At 39.2% G+C, this 18,781-nt stretch overlaps 1 protein-coding gene across 3 annotated transcripts; it reads left to right on the top strand.

Moving 5' to 3' along the window:
• The first annotated feature begins 214 nt into the window (after window positions 1-214).
• LOC123963416 (interferon gamma-like) lies at window positions 215-17,958 on the top strand. 3 transcript variants are annotated; one of them, XM_046040265.1, is made up of 5 exons: window positions 215-344; window positions 11,831-12,148; window positions 13,040-13,111; window positions 15,576-15,851; window positions 16,559-17,958. In XM_046040265.1, the coding sequence occupies exons 2-5, from the start codon at window positions 12,026-12,028 to the stop codon at window positions 16,703-16,705; spliced, it is 618 nt and encodes a 205-aa protein (XP_045896221.1). In that variant the 5' UTR covers window positions 215-344; window positions 11,831-12,025; the 3' UTR covers window positions 16,706-17,958. The 3 variants fall into 3 exon arrangements, with proteins under 3 accessions (XP_045896221.1, XP_045896222.1, XP_045896220.1); XM_046040266.1 differs by lacking the exon at window positions 11,831-12,148 and having other exon boundaries at window positions 277-344; XM_046040264.1 differs by lacking the exon at window positions 215-344 and having other exon boundaries at window positions 11,821-12,148.
• The last annotated feature ends 823 nt before the right edge of the window (window positions 17,959-18,781 follow it).

The raw sequence follows: 18,781 nt of genomic DNA, 5'->3' as shown, positions 1-18,781 counted from the left end.
CGGTGGACTGACGAACATCAAGGCTTTTAGAGATACTTTTGTAACCCTTTACAGCTTAATGCATAGAAAACAATTCTTAATCATAGGTCTTCCGAGAGCTTTTTCATTGAAGGCATGGTTCACATCACATCAGGCAGGTGTGTGTTTTTTATAGGGCAGCTCTAATCAACACCTCCAATCTCGTCTCATTGATTGGACTCCAGGTTTACTGACTCCTGACTCTCATTAGCTTTTGGAGAAGTCCTTAGCCTAGGGGTTCAAATACTTTTTCGACCCTGCACTGTGAATGTTTACACAGTGAGATGAAGATCAGATCACGTCACACACCAAATGCAGAACTCCAGGTAATTCCAAATGGTTCACATTGTTTTTCCTGTGACTCTAACTACTTACACAAAAGTAGAAATAGCAGTGGTGTAAAAATGCTCTGTTCAAGTAAAAGTCCTGCATTCAGAAAGTAAGTGTAAAGTTTATGAAGTAAAAATATACGAAAAAGTACAACGAGCAATCTGTGACCCGATCCCAGATAAGTGGAAGATAATGGATAGATGGAAGTATATTGTACATTGGATTATAATTATTGATGCATTAATGTGTTCATCACTTATTTTAATGATTTTATATTCTGCTGGGTAGATTGTCAATAAAGTATTTTAACCTATAATAATACATCAAAATGTATTAGTTGATTATATTTTGATTCATCAATCAGAAACTACAAAGTAACCAAAGTTACCAAATAAATGTAGTAGAGTAAAACATACAATATTTGCCTTTGAGATAGTAGAAAGTAGGATTACATGGAGTACAAATATACAAAAGTTGTATTTAAGTGTAGTACTTATTAGTGATCCCCTGTACAGTAGTTTCAAAGTGGCACAGCTGCACATGGGAAGGTAAAAGAAAGAATAAAATACAATCAAAATAGAGTATTGAATAAATGCTCTTTCCATCACTGCTTGCAACCCCTCATTAACAATTATCAACTATCTATTAACTTTGGGAAGGTTTCTGTTTCAGTCATTTGAATATTTTTAGGCCTGAAGAGTTGATACTATCCAGTATTTTGCAAGAAAAAGCAGTCTTTAAAAAGTCTTTTAAAGATATGCCATGCTTTGTGCAGAAGGAAAGAAGTGCCAAAGTAAATGTAAAGTATTTTCAGTGTATTACACACACGAATAACGTACGATTTTGAAGAGAGAAAGTAAAGACAGCGAAACAGAAATACAGGAAGAAAGACTTTCTGAGTTTCTCTGTGGAATTGCTGTGACATCACTCTGACATCACCGTGTTCCCCGGCTCCTGCACCAATCATGTGGTGGGATTTCCCCCTCACCTCATGATGCAATTAGACAGGGCAGGGAAACACTCGCAGGATGAATCAGTGGTTATGTCTCTGGTTGAGTCAATTACCCCGGCCCCCTACTCATCCACGCCCACCTGCTCGTTAACAGCTTGCTCGTTTGTGAATGAATTAGCTTCTAATTGATGAACAATTAGTTTACACATATGCTAATTTGTTTCTATTATTATCATTCATGTGTCTTTATAATTATCATCTTTGGTTTCCAGATAAACTAAAAGATTAAATGCTTCTTTGTGGGAGGAGAGAAGTCGCCCACATCTTAACTTTTTGAACACTAACTGATTTAACCACAGTTTTTCCTATTTCTTACCAAACTGGTACATTTTGATATGTATTTATAACCAATTTAAATGCTCTAAACCTCCGTTTAATTCCCCTTATATGACTTAAAGGTTAATTTTACTGCTCTCTGTGTGACAGGATCAATGCTTGTTGTGTACCAGTTGTGGCTTTGTGATGTTACACTGTGTTTTATGACTTTTCCATCAAAAGGAAGTCTTTTTGTTATATTTTGCCTTGTTTTAGACACATTTATACCAAATTAAGCCTGACACATTTGGTAAACTTTAGGATCCCCTATAGCACTCAAAATAAAGTACTGTATGTTTAAACAAAGCTCAGATGCACAGCATGAGTTTGTAGTGACTGATCACCAGTGGGGAAGGATACCTGATCAATACCTGATACTAAAAGTCAAGATGTCTCAGACTCTGTTTCTTTGATTTTGACCTCTTGTTTTTTAAACTGCCTTCTGATGTTCTGGAAGTGCTAAATAGTGCCCCTTCAAAAACCATCAAATATAAAGATACATGCTATTTTATATAACAAATTGACAAATCAGAATAAATAAAGTGATTAAACAGAAAACAACATTTCAGAAAACAAATCAACAAAACACTAAATGAGATGCTGTTTTGTTTGACTGGGATTTCTTTTCTGAAATATTTGAAATGGTACTGATTTGTTACCACAAGATGCTGAGATAAGAAAGCTTTGATCTCATGATAACAGAAATCAGCGTCGGAAGTTTAATCTTTACCTCAAAGAATAAAGATCAGTCATTTCAAGATTTGTGATGCTTTACTTTTCTTCACCTGTAGTGAACTGAACAGGTTTTATTTGTATTTAAAACTGTTTGAGTGTGACGTGTGCAGGGGTTTCCCCTCAAAGCAAATCAGAGGATGGGACTTTTTCTCACTCAGAAGAGAGTCTTGGTTACGTCGGCTGAAGAAATAGGTCCAGGTTGCTCCGAAGTTTAGAAAAACTGAATCATCAGCATGACAGGTCAACAGTGACAGAGTGAGGTTTGGAAAAATATGAGTCGGTTTGCAGTCCTCTCCACGCCACACCAAGAGTGTTCATCCCAAAAGGTTTGCAGTAAAAGTTTGGAGTAGTCCGACATAAAATACAGACAAAATGAGAAAGCTCTATTTATACAGTGGATGATCTTTAGCTACACAAGATACGTGTGCACAATGTCGTGCATGTGTGTAACAAACAACAGGAAATAGGGCATTTGTTGGGGACTATTTTCAGCCATGCTCCGGTGATTGTGGTGGTGCTCTAGTGAGTATTTGGGTCAGCAGGACGGTGTACTGAATCAAAAAAACTACAATGTGTGTGTTCATGGTCATGAAGGAACATGTCACCCAGTGCAGCAGTGAGGCTCATTGTCTTTTGGCTCGAACTATCGAGGCTTTCCCTCACTTTTACTGTTTCAGGTTGAGAAAGAGGGGTGGCTGTGGCTTAGAGGTAGACTGTGTCTCATTGAACGACGCGGTTATTTTAATAAATAGTGTTGTACTTGTATCCAGCCAATTTCATTATGATGAAGACCTTCAAGAAACCTTTACCTCCCTCTTAACTTTGTATAAGCAAGGCCCCACTGCACTGAACAACACCCGGTCAGGCAAGTCAGAGTGCTAAAAAAGTTGAATATAATTAAAACTACTACTATGCAGTCTCATAATATACTGATTGTACAGCTCCATATGCATGAGAAGAACATAAATATAACCAACAATATTGCATTCTCTAATTCTGTCTATGCACGCTGCCCCTGTACCTGTCACTGTTTCTGGTTCCAGTGTCCTTCTCCTGCTGCTTCTCTTCCTCGCCCTTCTCCTACAGCACCTCCTGTTGTTATAAACTGTTGCTTATAATATATATAAATATACAACATAGCCTAAATGCCTATAAATAAATGTATATATAAATAATCTCTACTCAACTCAACTACTCAACTTATCAGTGCCTGTACTGGGTCCTGCCACAGCACCTTTCCTCCAAGGGAGATGTTGGTTAATTAAGCGCATTTAGCTGCCTCTTCTGTCAACATTTTTTTCAGCTCCACACATTTCTTTCTCCTCTTTCTTTCTTTTCGACATATTCACCTGCTCTGTTTTTGCTTGTCACACAACCCTGGGCTGAGTTCACTCCCGGGCCGTCTGTTGTCTGCCGTCAATATTGAAAGTATTGGTTTGGCCCAGTCTGATGGACACAGACAGTGTTCGCTGCAGCTGACGGCTGACTGACGGACAAGAGTCCAGGTGCAGACCGCAGACAAACGTGATGGAAGTTGAACTTCCATATATGGTTTGTCCGACAAGCCACCGCGCACAAAACGTGATGAAGTTTATCTTGACCGCTTGGCCCACGCATAGTTGAATAAAAAAAAAAGAGGTGTCATCGTAGTAATCAGTGTACGTTATGTGTTAATATTTACTATACTTATATATTATTAATATAGTATATTTATACTATTCCTGCAAATACTTATTTATAAAAGTCTAATAATAATAATAAAGCAATGTTTCAATTCATACCACTGTTGTATATTTTATTTCTTCCAAAGTGATTTTAAGTTTCACAAACCAAGAATATTCTGTAATGTTACATCACGAGCCAGATGTGTCTCAATTTAGGTTAAAACTTAACATTACTGAGAATTTATTGACAGAATAACAGCGGTACGAACATTATCAGCTGTTGCTGGAAACGTCTGCTGTGTTGGCTGCAGTGGTCTGTGTGACTGGGCCTGGGGGAGCTAACCGTAGCTAGCTAGCTATTCCTGACAGCCCCCCCGATGTATATTCCTCTTACCCCAACCAGGGTATGTGCCTAAAGTAATTGATTATATGCATGTCGACCAGATAACCCTATCTGCTAGCATGTCGGCCGAAGTGCTCCATTGTGTTGCTGTGCAGCCTCCGGTAACGTTACTGCAGCTATATAACACCCGTCGGCACTTGTGGAGCTTCTCAACTCTGAAAACGTTTTAACACATTTTCGATTCGCCGCCAATTTTTATAAAACTGCCGATATTCGAAATCTATATAGTTGATTTCTCACCTAAAAACTTCTCCGAATTGTATTTAAAGTTCTGTTGTTGGCTTCTGAAGAATAAAACGGTTTGCAATAGGATCTGTCATGTACTTAAGCTGAGATGAACGTCATCACGTTTTGTGCGCGGTGTCTTCTGGGACAAACCATATTTGGAAGTTCAACTTCCGTCACGTTTGTCTGCGGTCTGCGGGCTAAAGCTGGATATACTTGGGCTGGCGCGGACACGGATAATTTAAAGTTGACCATAAGAAACTGAAAACACTGGCTTTTGAACGCTGACCGGTTCGGCCTGAAATGGACCGGCCTTTCGGGAATGTTCCTGAAAATCCCGATGACAAATCCGCCCCTGACTTCCCCGAGTTTCGCCTCTCAGGCTACTTACAAGCTGCTCTACAACATTGGGTTATTTGCTATTTGTTGGGAATGTCAAGGCTAAATAGCTCTGCAAACTAAGTGTTTCAGGTAATATTTTTATTTACAGTTAAAACTCCCTTAAAAACTTCAGTCACAGGGCTCTTTGTAGTAAAGCTACAAATATAACATAATCAGTATCAGAAACTAAAACTGATTTAAAGTGGACTAACCAATGCAGAGGTTTTTTGTTGTTCTAACACTATAATGGACATTATGAATTTTATGTAAACGCTCAACTTTTGTTTAGTGCCTTTCTAGACGAAATTCTAGTCTTTGCAACCATTCAAAGCGCTTTTACACTACATTTAATTCAGCCATTCATACACCGATGCAACAGCCAGCAATTCAGGGTTCAGTATCTTGCCAAAGGATACTTCGACATGCAGCTCCAACCCACAGCCTTGTATGGTGCTCTACGGGAAAGAGGAATAACATAAATCAGGTTATAGATGCACAAACACAAGACTTGTTAGACGGATCATCTGACTGTTGGTTTGGTTCTGCACATGGAAACTGTTGATGACGAAATTTTAGACACTCTTTGAAATGTAGCTGTAAAAAAACATTATGCATCAAAGATATATTGTGATGATGATTCGCCACATGTTTAGAGCTGATTTAGAGTTCACTCAGATGTATTTGGGTTTTAGACATATTGACACACAGACTCAAGACAACAGGGCCCAGTCTGACAAACCAAATGGATCCATAAAGTCCTCTCAGATGTATCCCAGGACCTGCAGTTCATTCACAAAGTCAATGCATGTAAAACTAAAATGTTACTGATAACACTTGCAATAACTAACATTTGCAACGTTTATCATGGAAAAAAAAAAGGAATATTTTGAGTTATTTTTGGTTAAGTAACAAGTCAGGGATCAGAAAGAGGGGGTACTACCCAGCAGACTTTCAGAGCTTCAGTAAAACTTTGGAGAACTAGTCTTGTAGTCAAGACCGCCCAGAGTTTATCGAGACCGGGACAAGACCAAGACTTTTAGGGGCTGCGACCAAATCCAGACCAAGACCAGTTCCCCACCTTACATGACACACAATAAAATGTGGAACGAGATATATGATCAAGATGAGTATGGAAGATCCACGCTCCCATAAAAACACCCACATACAAACACGAAGACCTGAAATCCACGTAAGCATCTTTATTCAACACTCCTTTTCCACGCTGACCATCACGGGCACAGTCGTTAACGGTAACAACACATTTTAATTAGGGTTATTGGTTGCATTTGGAGCAATATGTTTTACATCCAATCAAAGTTTGGATGTTCACAAATAAATCAGACAATGCAAAAGCAATTTACTGATATTCCCAAAGTTATGGTCTTGACTGGTCTTGAAATAAAATCCTGAGTCCTCAATGTCCGAGACCGAGACAAGACCGAGTACAAATGCGGTCGAGTTCGAGACAAGAACAAGACCATCAAAAATTGGTCTTAAGATCGGTCTCAAGACCAAGACAGGTCTCGAGTACTACAACACTATGGTGAACTAAAGAAGCCTCTTGGATGAATCTTCAAGTCCAGTTGCCCTTTTAACCTTCCTTGTATAACTATGACCTGGACGACTCTTCACAAACAGCTTTAGTAGAACTTCAGCAGAAATTCAAGAAGATCATTAAAGATCATTTGTCAAGAAACGCCTGTGAATTCCACCAAACACAGACAAACTCCACCTGTGAAACCTCTTCCTGTGTTTGCATCTGTTTGCCTGAGTATGTTAGGGGATATCCGTGCACTGCACGTACATCGCACCTGAATGTCAACACCAAAATCTACCTGCCTGCTTCCTGTTTCCTGCGTTTCTTTGTCTCCTTCCTGCTCAGCTCAACACTAGATTCAGTTTTCCTTTTAAGCTGAGACACAACAGCCAATATAAGGAGGTCAATGGTCAAAGACAATGGCTTGTGTGCAAGGTGGTTGTTCCTTATCAGCTGTATTAATGCTCCTAAAGGCCAATGTATACTTCTGTGTCAAATCTACGCTGTAGGTACACCACACCCTACTCCGTATCCTCCCCAAAAGTATATCAACACGTCCTTATTCTTCTGCCTCAACCGGTTCAAGGGTCGTACATACCATCAATTTCACTAAAAGTAACTGCTGTTCAACATCGATCAGCTCCAACTCCAACATGACCCGCTCCATTCAACAAAGAAGAAGAGACTGAACACGGCGGAACATAGAAACCCCACCACCAACTGGCGTTTTGGCGGTGTAATTGCAGAGCGATGCAGACGCCAAAGCACAAGTCTAAATGCTCACAACTTCACGCAAACTTAGACGCAGAAGCATAAATTGGCCTTAAGAGAGTGAAATATGAGGATAAAAAGATAAAAATTGCTTGCGGCCTTTAGAAGCCCTGGTTCTGTTAACAAAGGTCACTTTATATTCCTATATTTTTATTTAACTCATGACTTAAAACGATCTTCATTTTGCACAAGTTATTGCCGTTTGCGCACTTGTATGCCCGTGTATTCAGGGCATATCCATACCCGTCATGTTGTTTTGCACCCTCTAGCCAGTCCAAGATAACTAAGGGCTCAGTGGATGAATAACTTTTCTGCTGTCAATCTTATAATAAATCATTTTCTCTGAAGCCCTGACCCTCCTCTGGTTTCACTTACTGACTTTCTTTCTTTATTTCCTTGAATGTGGCAGGTTTTTTTCTCACCTCCTCTATGCAGCGCTGATATTTTAAGTGCTCCCTTGAAATTCACTCAGATTAGTTTCCAGACAATTATCACACTTACTTTGTCTATATTTATAAATAGGTGTGTCTAGTTGACAAGAAAAGCTCAAATTTTGTCTGTTTCCTTTAAACTAAATGAGGGACTGCTTACAACAGTATTACTCACTAGTAACACCTCACACCCAGCCAGGGTATCTTCTTTATGACACTATTTCCTGTCCTTGATTGGCCTTTTAGTCTTCGCTGAGCTATCAGTCATTACACAATATAGCCTGCTGTAATACAATATCATCTACAATAATAGGTTTTAGCATTACATCATGTGTGATATGCTTTATCAGAGATCTTTTAGTCTGACACACAGTCCTATCAGATCTCATCCCCTCTGTCTGCACCACAATAGGTTCTTATGAATGGATTATAAACTGAATGTTAACACTGTTAGCTATATAAAAGTGGATATTGTTACATATAATGGGCAATCCTGAGGACAAAAGGCAAGGGGCGGGTAAGAAAAACAAAAAGAGAGCTATTATGATTGACTAACACTAGCATGTTCCCCACTAGCTAGCGTGTTTGCAGTTAGCTTGCCAGCTAGTTACTCACCAACTAGCCCTGTGAGTCTGTCACGATGTCATCAAGCTTATTTTTTGGTGTGACAGGGCCATACTGAAGGAAGTGGTGAAAGGCTCATTCCACCCAAAATGCAAATAAATACATGCAATATCTATAGTGCTAACACAAACGTTAAAAAGGTATGCCTTTAGAGCACGGGCATACAAATGTGCAAACTGCACTTTGAACAAACTGCAGGTAATTACAGTATAAGTAACAAGTTAACTGACTGTCAGGACGCCAGGAAAGCTGAATATAGGAATAGACAAAGGTTTAGCTCACAGTTAAAACTCTGCCTTGACACAATTTCCAACCTTTTATATCTTCACTGGACAACATAACTAATCTTCTGCTATGGTCAACCACAGTATGATTTCCCAGCAGGCAGCTGTGGCTGTAAATGAGGTTTTACTACGTTGACCCCACGCCCTCTTTTTCCCGGTCATCTTTTTGGATCTAAAAAAAGGCGTCCGGCTGGGATTTCGAAATTGCCCAAAATGTCCAGGATTCAGCTTTTGATACAGTCGACATTCATTGTGTGCGTTTTTGCATTGCTTTGACCTTTCTCTTTAGTTGCCGCCTTCTTGCACGCCACCATTGGCCAAATTGCATCTCAATAATTCCCCTCAGCACCACAGCAACAGCCAAGTGACAGAGCAGCAGTTTGCTTGTCAACAGTGGCACATGGCGCCTGGACAGCATACAAAAATGCCCAGACTCAGTGCACAAGGACTCACGGGTACTCACTATACTTCAATATTTTATTCTTTGGTGTACCGGGACTTTTTACAAGCTGCAGGAACGCTTTTCTGCCCTCTTCCCCAGCAGAGACTGAGTAGAGAGAGGATCCCATGCTTTTTGAATCCAAGCGTGTATATAAAGTTGCTTATCAATGTTACTTTTTGTGAACTGGCCAATCACAGCCTAGATGGGACATTAATAAAGGTTTACGCTGTGCTACAGTAAACTTTAGGAATGTTGAACTTGTTCTGCATGAATGGTTCTGATTATTGACAAGTTAGAACTTAGCATCAACAAATTAGTGAACAACGTACCATAATGAAACAGCTGTAACTGGAATTAACAATATACACAATATAAGCTTTAGAGGAGACTATTATCTGAAATAATGATGAATACACTAACTTTAGCCCTAATCAAACCTTAACAAAAATGGTTTTATTTATGAATCAGGTGAATTGTTACAAATAGGCCTGTAAACTATAATCAATCTGTTAGCAGACATTGGCCAAATAAAGTGTAACCTAGAAATATATTAGCATTACATTAACACGATATTTTTTAAATGTTATAATATTATACAGATACACTACTTTCTACTAGTTCCTCCTCCAGGTGGATAGTGCACCTGCGGTGGACAGATGCAGCCATTGTGCCTTTATGTGCTCCTACTAGCCGCCTTTCTTCTTGAGACCAACACATTCCCCTTGTTCTGCTTAACTGAAATTATTGTTGTAATAAAAATACACATTTCCACGGGGCCACTTATTACTTAAAGCCCCCCCAGCCCAAACCTTCCACCCACTGTGGGTGTCCGTTGGCCTCCGGCCCCGACTGTCCTCCTTTTTTGAAAATCAAAATATAGTTACCCTATTTTACCAGAACTGTGGCAGCTTCTTGCTCACATTAAACTAACCATTTTATCTGCTTAGCCATTACTTTTAGCTAGTTCACATGTTTATCCATACTTTAAGCTATTTTAACAGTTTACTCATAAGTTTTAGCAAACTATTAAATCTTTTTATCTATTTCTTTATCTATTGCTATCTAGTTTTCAGGCACTTTTAATTGCAGCACACGGTGGTAATGTGTTAAAGTTCACTCAGATTGAAGGGCAGCTTACCAGTACCTCCGCAACACACGTGGATCTTTTTTCTTTTAATCAAATCACAATGTCTTGTCTTTCTTTTTAATTTTGAGTTACTTAATTAGTGGAACAATCAGTGTTTCCCCTGACAACTGCTGCAGTACCTTCTGTGCTGCAAATACTGTATGAAAATATGTGAATTCATCCGCTGCTGAAAATTAAAACGACAGTGAGCAGCTATTTTAGGAAATGTAGTTTTCACGTGAGAAAATCGTTTCAAAGAAAACTTCCATTATAAGAACACCCATCTGCATGAGCAGGATTAAATAAAGTACCAAACACAAACAGAGTTTCACTGGATTCATTGATATTATATTTAAATAATATCACACAGATTTATGGATATTAATTATCGGGGAAAGAAGTATGTCAATCATTTACTTCAGTAAATGTATAAAAGTATTTGTACTCATTATGCAGAATGGTGGAGTGGCAGGGTTATATTACTATGCTTTTAATGCATCATCATTATTGATTGATGCAGAACTATGACTGCAGTAACTCTCCTGAGAGAAATATCTGGCTCTTTAGCTGCTAAATGCTTCACCATGATCACCAGCTTGTCTCTAGCTGTGTCTGCCTGCTGTGTGCTGCTGAGCAGGTCGTGTGCGGCGGGTTTATCAGAACTCATCTGATGAAAGCACTTAGTCTGACCAAAAACACTAACTGTACTGTAAAATACTAAAACTAGGAGCTGAGAGAGACTTAAAAGCTGCGTAGAGCTGCAGATTTGGGGGTCAGACTCTGTAGGTTTGTCACTATGAGCACCCTTTTCACATTTTATTCCATTGTTAAATAAAGATATTGATAAGTTCCTACACCATCACCATCCTACTGCTGAAAATACTCACTACAGCACCGAATGTGTATCACTCCGAGACAGAAAATAGTCCCCCAAAAATGCACTATTTCCTCCTGATTTTTGCAAAATTAACCAAAGATCTACATGTACGGCCATGACACTAATAGCTTAAACAGTACCCTCAGTATGCTCGCGTACATATACAAACCATCATCAGAAACCATTTTAGTTCCCAACGAAACCACTAGTGCAATAGATTGCTCAGCGTTCGTAATGCTTTCCATTACATTTCTACTGGATCTAATGATTTCCGACAAAGGCTGCAGCCTAAGAGCTCTTTCCAGTGGCGTCTGCTTCAATCTCAATACAATACATTGAGTTGCATGAAAATGCAGGCCTCTAATAAAGACCATCCGAGTTCCCAATATGCCCAGTAAAACCATGTATTGCATTGAAACTATTAGGTGATGTGCATTTCTGCAGTGAGCTAATGATTTGTTTGACATGCATGAGTGGGAGACCCCTCACCCACTTCTATGAAGTTTGGTGATTTAAAGGAAACTGCACAACCACATTTTCACACCTAGATCATCGCTGCATCAGACGCTCTCTCTCCCGTGTATGTGTCTTACTCTCTCACCTAGTTATAAATAAAAGCTTTCATGACAACTCAAACAGTTTCAACCAACTTCAGGGCAAGAAGCACACGGCTGTCACACACTCAGTCAGACCAACAAGCAGTCAGCCAGACAGGTCTTCGGTCAGCCTGTATCCGTACTCGGCGTCGCTCCGACAGTGATTGAACTCGGCAGTCACAGCGGTCCCAGACAGGCTTGGGAATCGAACCAGCAACTAGCAGAAAGGGGTATTACAAGTCACCACTTCTAATATGATGGCTGTCACGGCGAGGGCAGTGGTCTTTCTGTGTCTCTGCTTGTCTGTGTGTCAGATCAGAGGCTTTCAAATCCCTCTGAAGATGAACAAAACCATCCAGAACCTCCTGCAGCACTATGTGAGTATTGCCAGTACTGCTAGAACTTCTACTGTTAGTTCTACTGATGCTCTTATTACTTGCACCTATGCTACTACCGGCATAGTATCACCCTCTGTGGTGCAGTACTTCAAGCTTTGTGTTTCCTCCTGTCTCTTTCACACACTAATGCTCTCACGATAAACACACACACATACACACATGTGCACGAGCACAAGCACGAGCACACACACGCACACTCCTTTTTTCATTTAGCATTTACTATTTTTATATTTAAAGAACTATTCTGGTGTTTTTTCCTGTTTTAGTCCATCAACTACAAATATGATCCACAATCATTATTTTTAGACAACTTTTATGTAAATTATATTATAGTTTTTGTGATAATGCAGTGGAAAAGGGGTCTTTGGTGATGCATTCAATGGCACTCCAACTTCAGAGAGATGGATGCTGAAAGCAACAAGAAACGGCCACATTCACAGTGTATTTTACGTTTTTTTGACAACAGAGCTTGTCAATGAAACGCTTTGCAACAGATGACACTCAAATCTCAAATGTCTGGGTGTCCTTGAATGCACCACAATCAGTTTGTGATCGCCAACAAATAAATGCAAAATAGTGCTTTTCATATTTATTCTTGATTATTTTTTGGTCTTGTGGATAAGATTTTTTTTTACGATATACTTAAGTTCATAAATTAAACGCTTTGAAACAGACAGCTCTGAAATTTCAAAGGTCCAACTGTCCTTGAATGCACCAATAATCACAGTTTTCAAAAAAGCCTTGGAGCGTTTTTATGATTTGTAATTATTGTGCTAAAAAACACAGATCTGGTGCCTCAAAGGGGGAACGACACTTGATTTACATCCAAAATAACCTGAAAAATAATGTGTTTCTTTGTTTTTTTTGCAGAAAATTCCTCCTAAAGAGAGATTTAACGGGAAACCTGTCTTCACCAGGGAACCACTGACTGACAAAATTGAGGTAAATAAAAGTCCACTTTGTTTTTGCACCAATTTAGCTTCGTAAAGTCTTTGTGGTCAGTTTGAGCCGGTTTAGGGTTTTATGCAATTCATACGTTCACTGCCTTTAAACTCACTCAAAGCCTCCAAAGAAATGTATAAAACATCAGAGATACTGTACGGCGATAAAAAGTTTTTCTGCCCTGAACTTAACCTGTAAGGCAGATCATTGTGTCCAACCGCATGATCTCAAAAATAACCTTAAAGGAATAGTTCGACATTTTGGGAAATATGTTTCCTTTCTTTCTTCCCAAGAGTGAGAAAAGAAGATTAACTGCCACTGTCAGGACTGTGTGTTCACGATGAGCTGGAGTTAGGAAAGCGGTTAGCCTAGCTTAGCATAAAGACTAGATGTAGGGGGAGACAGTCAGCCTGGCTCTTAAAGTGAGAAAATGCACCTCCTAACAGCTCTTCCAGTCTTATGCTAAGCTAGGCTAATTGCCTCTTGACTCCACCTCAGTACTTAACGCACAGACATGAGGTTAATGTTGATCTTCTCATCTAAATCTGGAAAGGATGATTATTTCCCAACATGTTGAATTCATTGATTTATGATTTGGTGGAACCTGTTGGTGGTACACAGCCCGGGAGGCACAGATCAGGGCAAAAAACATTCACAAAGTCTGACAAATTAAGGTTTTATTAAGATTATTCAGGATATTTTTAAAGAGCTTTATTTCACCAAGTGTTAGCGTATTTCCAAGTGCAGCGTTGTGGTGTGCATTAGAGACTGGACTGCTTTAAGCTCCTTCCATGTTCTCCTCCATCTTTAGCTAACTAGTCACTGAGTCAGCAGCTGGCTTCTTTCTTTCTCATTGCTGGCGGACACTGTGAGCAGCTTCTTTATTGCACTGGAGTTTTTTTGTTGAGGTTTTTGTGTGTTGTTTTTTTTTTTCTTGCTGGCTCTGCATTGTGCAAACTTTGTGCAACTACTCTCAGGCTCCAAACCAAACTTTCACTCTTCACCATCAATGATACAAAGCATGCCTGGTTTCGGGTACTGAGCGCTAACACAACAATCAAACTACTAAACACCAACCCATGAATAACCTTTAGATGATGGAATGTTTGCTGCTTTTTGTGCGTGGTTAACAAGATCTAAATGCTAGCTCTAAACGCTATGGTATTTGGCATTGGTTCATGCTGTACCTACGAAAAATACTTGATGTTTTAAACTAGAAAGCCAATTTGAACATAGTTTTGTTTTCTCTTCTTGTTCCTTCTCAGCCAAACAGATGATTAGATAAGAAATGTTTGCAATCTCTCTGTACACGTAAAGGAACACAGGGACATTTCTAGCCGATAAGCAAGTTTGGGAGCTTGTTGGTACAATTGTAAGCCGGCTCTGTCAAGATTAGGACTTTTTTAGCCAATTTGCAGCACTTTGGCCCCTTGTTGGAACTGAAATCAGCGAGTTCATGTTGTCTTGACCCAACTGTGGCCTGAATCTGGCCCACGTGCTTGTTGGAAAAATTATGACACATTTTCTTAATTTGTTTCTTACAGCATTGAGATACATTAAATGTCAGGATTGACAGGGATCAGTTTGTTGTATAGAAAGTGGTATTTAACATAGACGTACAGGCCAGCCTCCCCACACCACCCTTCTGGGTTTTCCCGTTTTGTTTTTCCCTCACCACAAACAACATAGGTGTGACATTCATCATCTTCTTTGAATAAGTTCCAGTGTAGCATCCTCATGTGACTCATCTCAGTCGAAACATTGTTTTAGGCAAAAATTAACCTGTTAGGTCAAGAGTTTCATATATACATGTTTCAGTATTTTGAAGGATTACATGCCTACATAAAGACTGAAGAAATTCTGCTCCTTGAAAACCCACTAGATCATTTGAAAAAATATACTAGTAGAGTAATGGCGCTTCACCTGCTTCCAAGGTGCCAGAAATGATCTAGATTCAAAACTACAACAACATGTGTGGGTCATCAGGTTCATCAAGGCTCGCTGAAATACCGTTTTATCGAGTTTAACACAGAACTTTGATGAGGGTAAGACCTTAAACCAGCACGTGTCTGACATTTAGTGAGTCTTAAAAGTGTGTCTTCACTAATTAATAAAATGTCAGAGTCTGCTGACATGTGATCTCTTTGAGTACTAATGGATTTTAAACTTACCCTTTAAGGCCTACTCTACGCTTAATTTAACTCCTTTGGGGGAAACCACAGAGTTTTTCCACTGTGTAAAAAAATTTTCAGCACCTTGAAGCTGAGACAAATTTGTCATACCAAAGGAACTCATTTGCTCTTATATGGTTTAGCAAAATAACAACAAATGTGTACTTGAAACTTTCTCCAAAAAGCTGCATTTTTGCTATGGAAAATGCAGCAGAGAGATGTTCAGGATTAGTAAGCTATTAGTAATTTAAATATCACCTACCAGAAACAAAATATTGTATTTGTGTTTTCAGGCAAAGATGGTGTTTATGGGTGGCGTTTTGGACACGTATGAAAAGCTGATTAGCCACATGTTGAAGCAGCTGCCCACCCCAAGTCCCCAGGAAGCCGGGACTCACCCCGCCTCCGCTGTTACCCCCACCGCTGGCGGTGATGCTGAGGTGGGAGATGGCGGAGATATCAGGGCGGAGCTGAGCTACATCCTGAAGAAGGTCCAGGATCTGAAGCTAAAAGGCTACCGTGAGCAGGAGAAGCTTCTGCGGGGACTGCAGGCTCTCAAACACATCCAGGTAAAGAGACATAGACTCACACTGAGAGAGAAAGAGAGAGAGCAATAATATATTACATGTATGCAACAACTGGACTGTTGGGCTTTCGACCTGGGTAGAAACAATACAGTGTTCGGCTTATGTGAGCTTAAACTAAAGCTCATGCAGCGATGACAGAGGGCAAATGTAGGGTTTAGATTACGACTTATGAAAGATTTATGTAGGGCCTATGAATACAGCCTTAAAGTAAGACTTAACGAAGGGTTATTTGGAGGGTTGATTTATGACTTAAAATAAAGCTTAAGGTTAGAATAGAGCTTATTTTAAGGGTTGTGCAGGACTTACAGATGGCCTATGTGAGGTTGAGTTAAAAAGAATTTATGAAGGGCTTAAATGAACATTTATGGAAGGTTTATGTAGAGAGTACACAGTGAAGGGCTTATGATGTTAGGTTTAGTGGAGGTTTATGTAGGGCGGCTCGGAGGTGCGGTGGTTAGCCTCACCACAAGAAGGTCGAGGGTTCAAACCCCGGTTACCCCGGCCTTTCTGTGTGGAGTTGACACGTTCTCCCCGTGTCTGTGTGGATTCTCTCCGGGTGCTCTCTTCCTCCCACCGTGAGTGGTTGTTCATCTATATGTGGCCCTGCGATGGACTGGACAGGTCCCTGATGTCAGCTGGGATTGGCTGTAAATGTAAAATTTCCCTCCCTGTCTCGCCCTCTGTTCTAGATGGATAACTTTGTCATCCAGAGCAAAGCATTGTGGGAGCTGCCGTGGCTGTACGAGGAGGCGAGCACACTGACCGAAAACATCAGGATGGAGAGGAGGCGCCGACGCCGGCAAGCGCGGAGGGCCAAAACTCATCTGAGAGTCTAGAACACGCGCAAGATGTCAACAATGACAGTAACAAAACAAAGTGCAAAAGACAAAACAGTAAAACACAGACACAGGATATTTAATGACAGACGTAAAAGTGACAATACAACATGTGAAATATATCCATATTTAAACCAGCATACCAAGTTATTTTTCTGTTTTTAGAGGTTATCAAAGAGATTATTTCATAGATATTTATTACATTGACATTTTATTTACTATTACAGCAGTCTAAGCCTAATAAATATGGTCATTTTGTAATATATAGAGATAGATATAGATATATTTTTTATGGAAGTTCGGTGCTCGATACTTGAAGAGTGGCGGTTTGATTCTGGGAAATTTTTGTCACTGCAAGATCTGGGCAGCTGATAACTAACTGTATTCAACATGGAGTTTCACTCACTTCATCAATCACAGAATTTTTTAAAATCACCTGGAAATACTTGATATCTTGATATTTACCTATTCTATAACGGCAGATGATTTAACGCCCAGAAAATCAACCAGACAGATTTATAATATCTTTAATTATCAGCAGCTCAGGTTTAAAATTAAGTTTAATTACTTGAATGGCAAATCACATGTGATCTTGTCTTGAAAAATGTTTTTTCTATTTTAGCATTTCTCAAAATTAATAAAAAAGATCAATCAGAAAAGAAAAAGTATGAACTTGTGATGTCAAACTCCCCCTCGATACACTCTGATTGGGAGGAGGTGGAGAGGTGGGGGAAGAAATTCATGTTTTCACATATGATATTTACAGTATTTCACCTTTTAAAAAAAAAAAAAGTATCACATGTGAAAGGCATCCTACATAAGGAATTGTTGGTTTCCCTTTGTACATTGCATTTGACTTTTCATCAATGATGCAGAAGTTTTGATAAATGATAAATATTGAACTGTCACTCCATGAACCCCCCACCAACATCACCACTGTACCGCCTAAATTAACTTATGATGATGATGATGATGTTTACAGTACAAAGCACACCAGAGTTTAATGCTGATGTACTTAAATGTACCACAAGTCCTTTGAACATTCAGGTACAGGAACTCGGCAGCTGTGGTAGTACTATACTCTTTAGGGATTTTTGTATTTTCCTAAAATGTTGTAATTTTTCTATATTTATTTTTGTATTTAACATGTCTATTTAATATTGAGTGATGTGACTGACTTTTGTTAATTTATTGTGTATTTATTGATTGGCACATGGAGACAAACGAAACTGAATAAAACAGAATGAACTTAATTTTCTGATTCGTGACATTATTCTTTTACGACGATAAGATGCACTTCGTTGTTGATGTGATGTGGCTATTAAAGCAAGAATCTCTAAGATTTTTATTGAATTTCTGTTAAATCATTATTTATCAACACAATGTAGCCTATGTTCGTACTGCTGCAGCTTCACATTAAAAGCATTTAACAAACCACGAGTTGACCTTTGTTATGATATAGTCACAGGAAATGCAATGTGTTAGCACTGGTCGCTATCATTCACAAAAAATGGATCAGCCTTTGTGAGCTGTTAGATGCAATTTCTCAGCAAAGTAATCAACTCCTTTCGCTGCACTGTAGCTCAGGTTCAAAACTAAGTTTTATGCTGTGTGTAGCATAAAATCAGATCATGGTTGCTCACAGACTGATGGAAAAAGGCCACTTACTTTTTTGGCTTATTGATTAAAACGACAATAGTTTCTTTTACCAGAATCAAAACAACCTGGACTGAAATCTTAAGGATTACCACTTTAAAGTTTAGTCCATTGTTACACTTGCATTTCTGACTTTTTTGTGGGCCAAGAAGAAGTTTATTTCTGCTGTTTTGACAGCTTTCACCAAGATTCACAGTGTTGACTGCGAATAAGAGGAAATAAATATCGTATGATAAAGAAGATCCGGTTTGATTTCCCTATGTTGCTTTTATCTATTTTGTAACTGCCTTGTTGTTGAAATGTGCAATACAAATAAGCTTGCCTTGACTTGACTTGTGTGCTCCTACCATTGGTAAGTATTCTACATAGTTAAATGTTTTCTTATTTTTTATTTTAAGTTTATTGTTTATCTATGATTGG

Source organism: Micropterus dolomieu, linkage group LG23, assembly GCF_021292245.1.
Source record: "Micropterus dolomieu isolate WLL.071019.BEF.003 ecotype Adirondacks linkage group LG23, ASM2129224v1, whole genome shotgun sequence".
Taxonomy (NCBI): domain Eukaryota; kingdom Metazoa; phylum Chordata; class Actinopteri; order Centrarchiformes; family Centrarchidae; genus Micropterus; species Micropterus dolomieu.
The sequence above is the reverse complement of the archived record's forward strand: the minus strand, read 5'-3'. Positions and strand labels throughout refer to the sequence as shown.

Excerpts from the sequence above, each read along its gene's own strand:
- LOC123963416 (XM_046040265.1), top strand. The coding sequence starts at position 12,026 with ATGATGGCTGTCACGGCGAGGGCAGTGGTCTTTCTGTGTCTCTGCTTG. Across the intron at positions 12,149-13,039 it reads AGAACCTCCTGCAGCACTAT|AAAATTCCTCCTAAAGAGAG; the intron begins GTGAGTATTGCC and ends TTTTTTTTGCAG. Across the intron at positions 13,112-15,575 it reads CACTGACTGACAAAATTGAG|GCAAAGATGGTGTTTATGGG; the intron begins GTAAATAAAAGT and ends TTGTGTTTTCAG.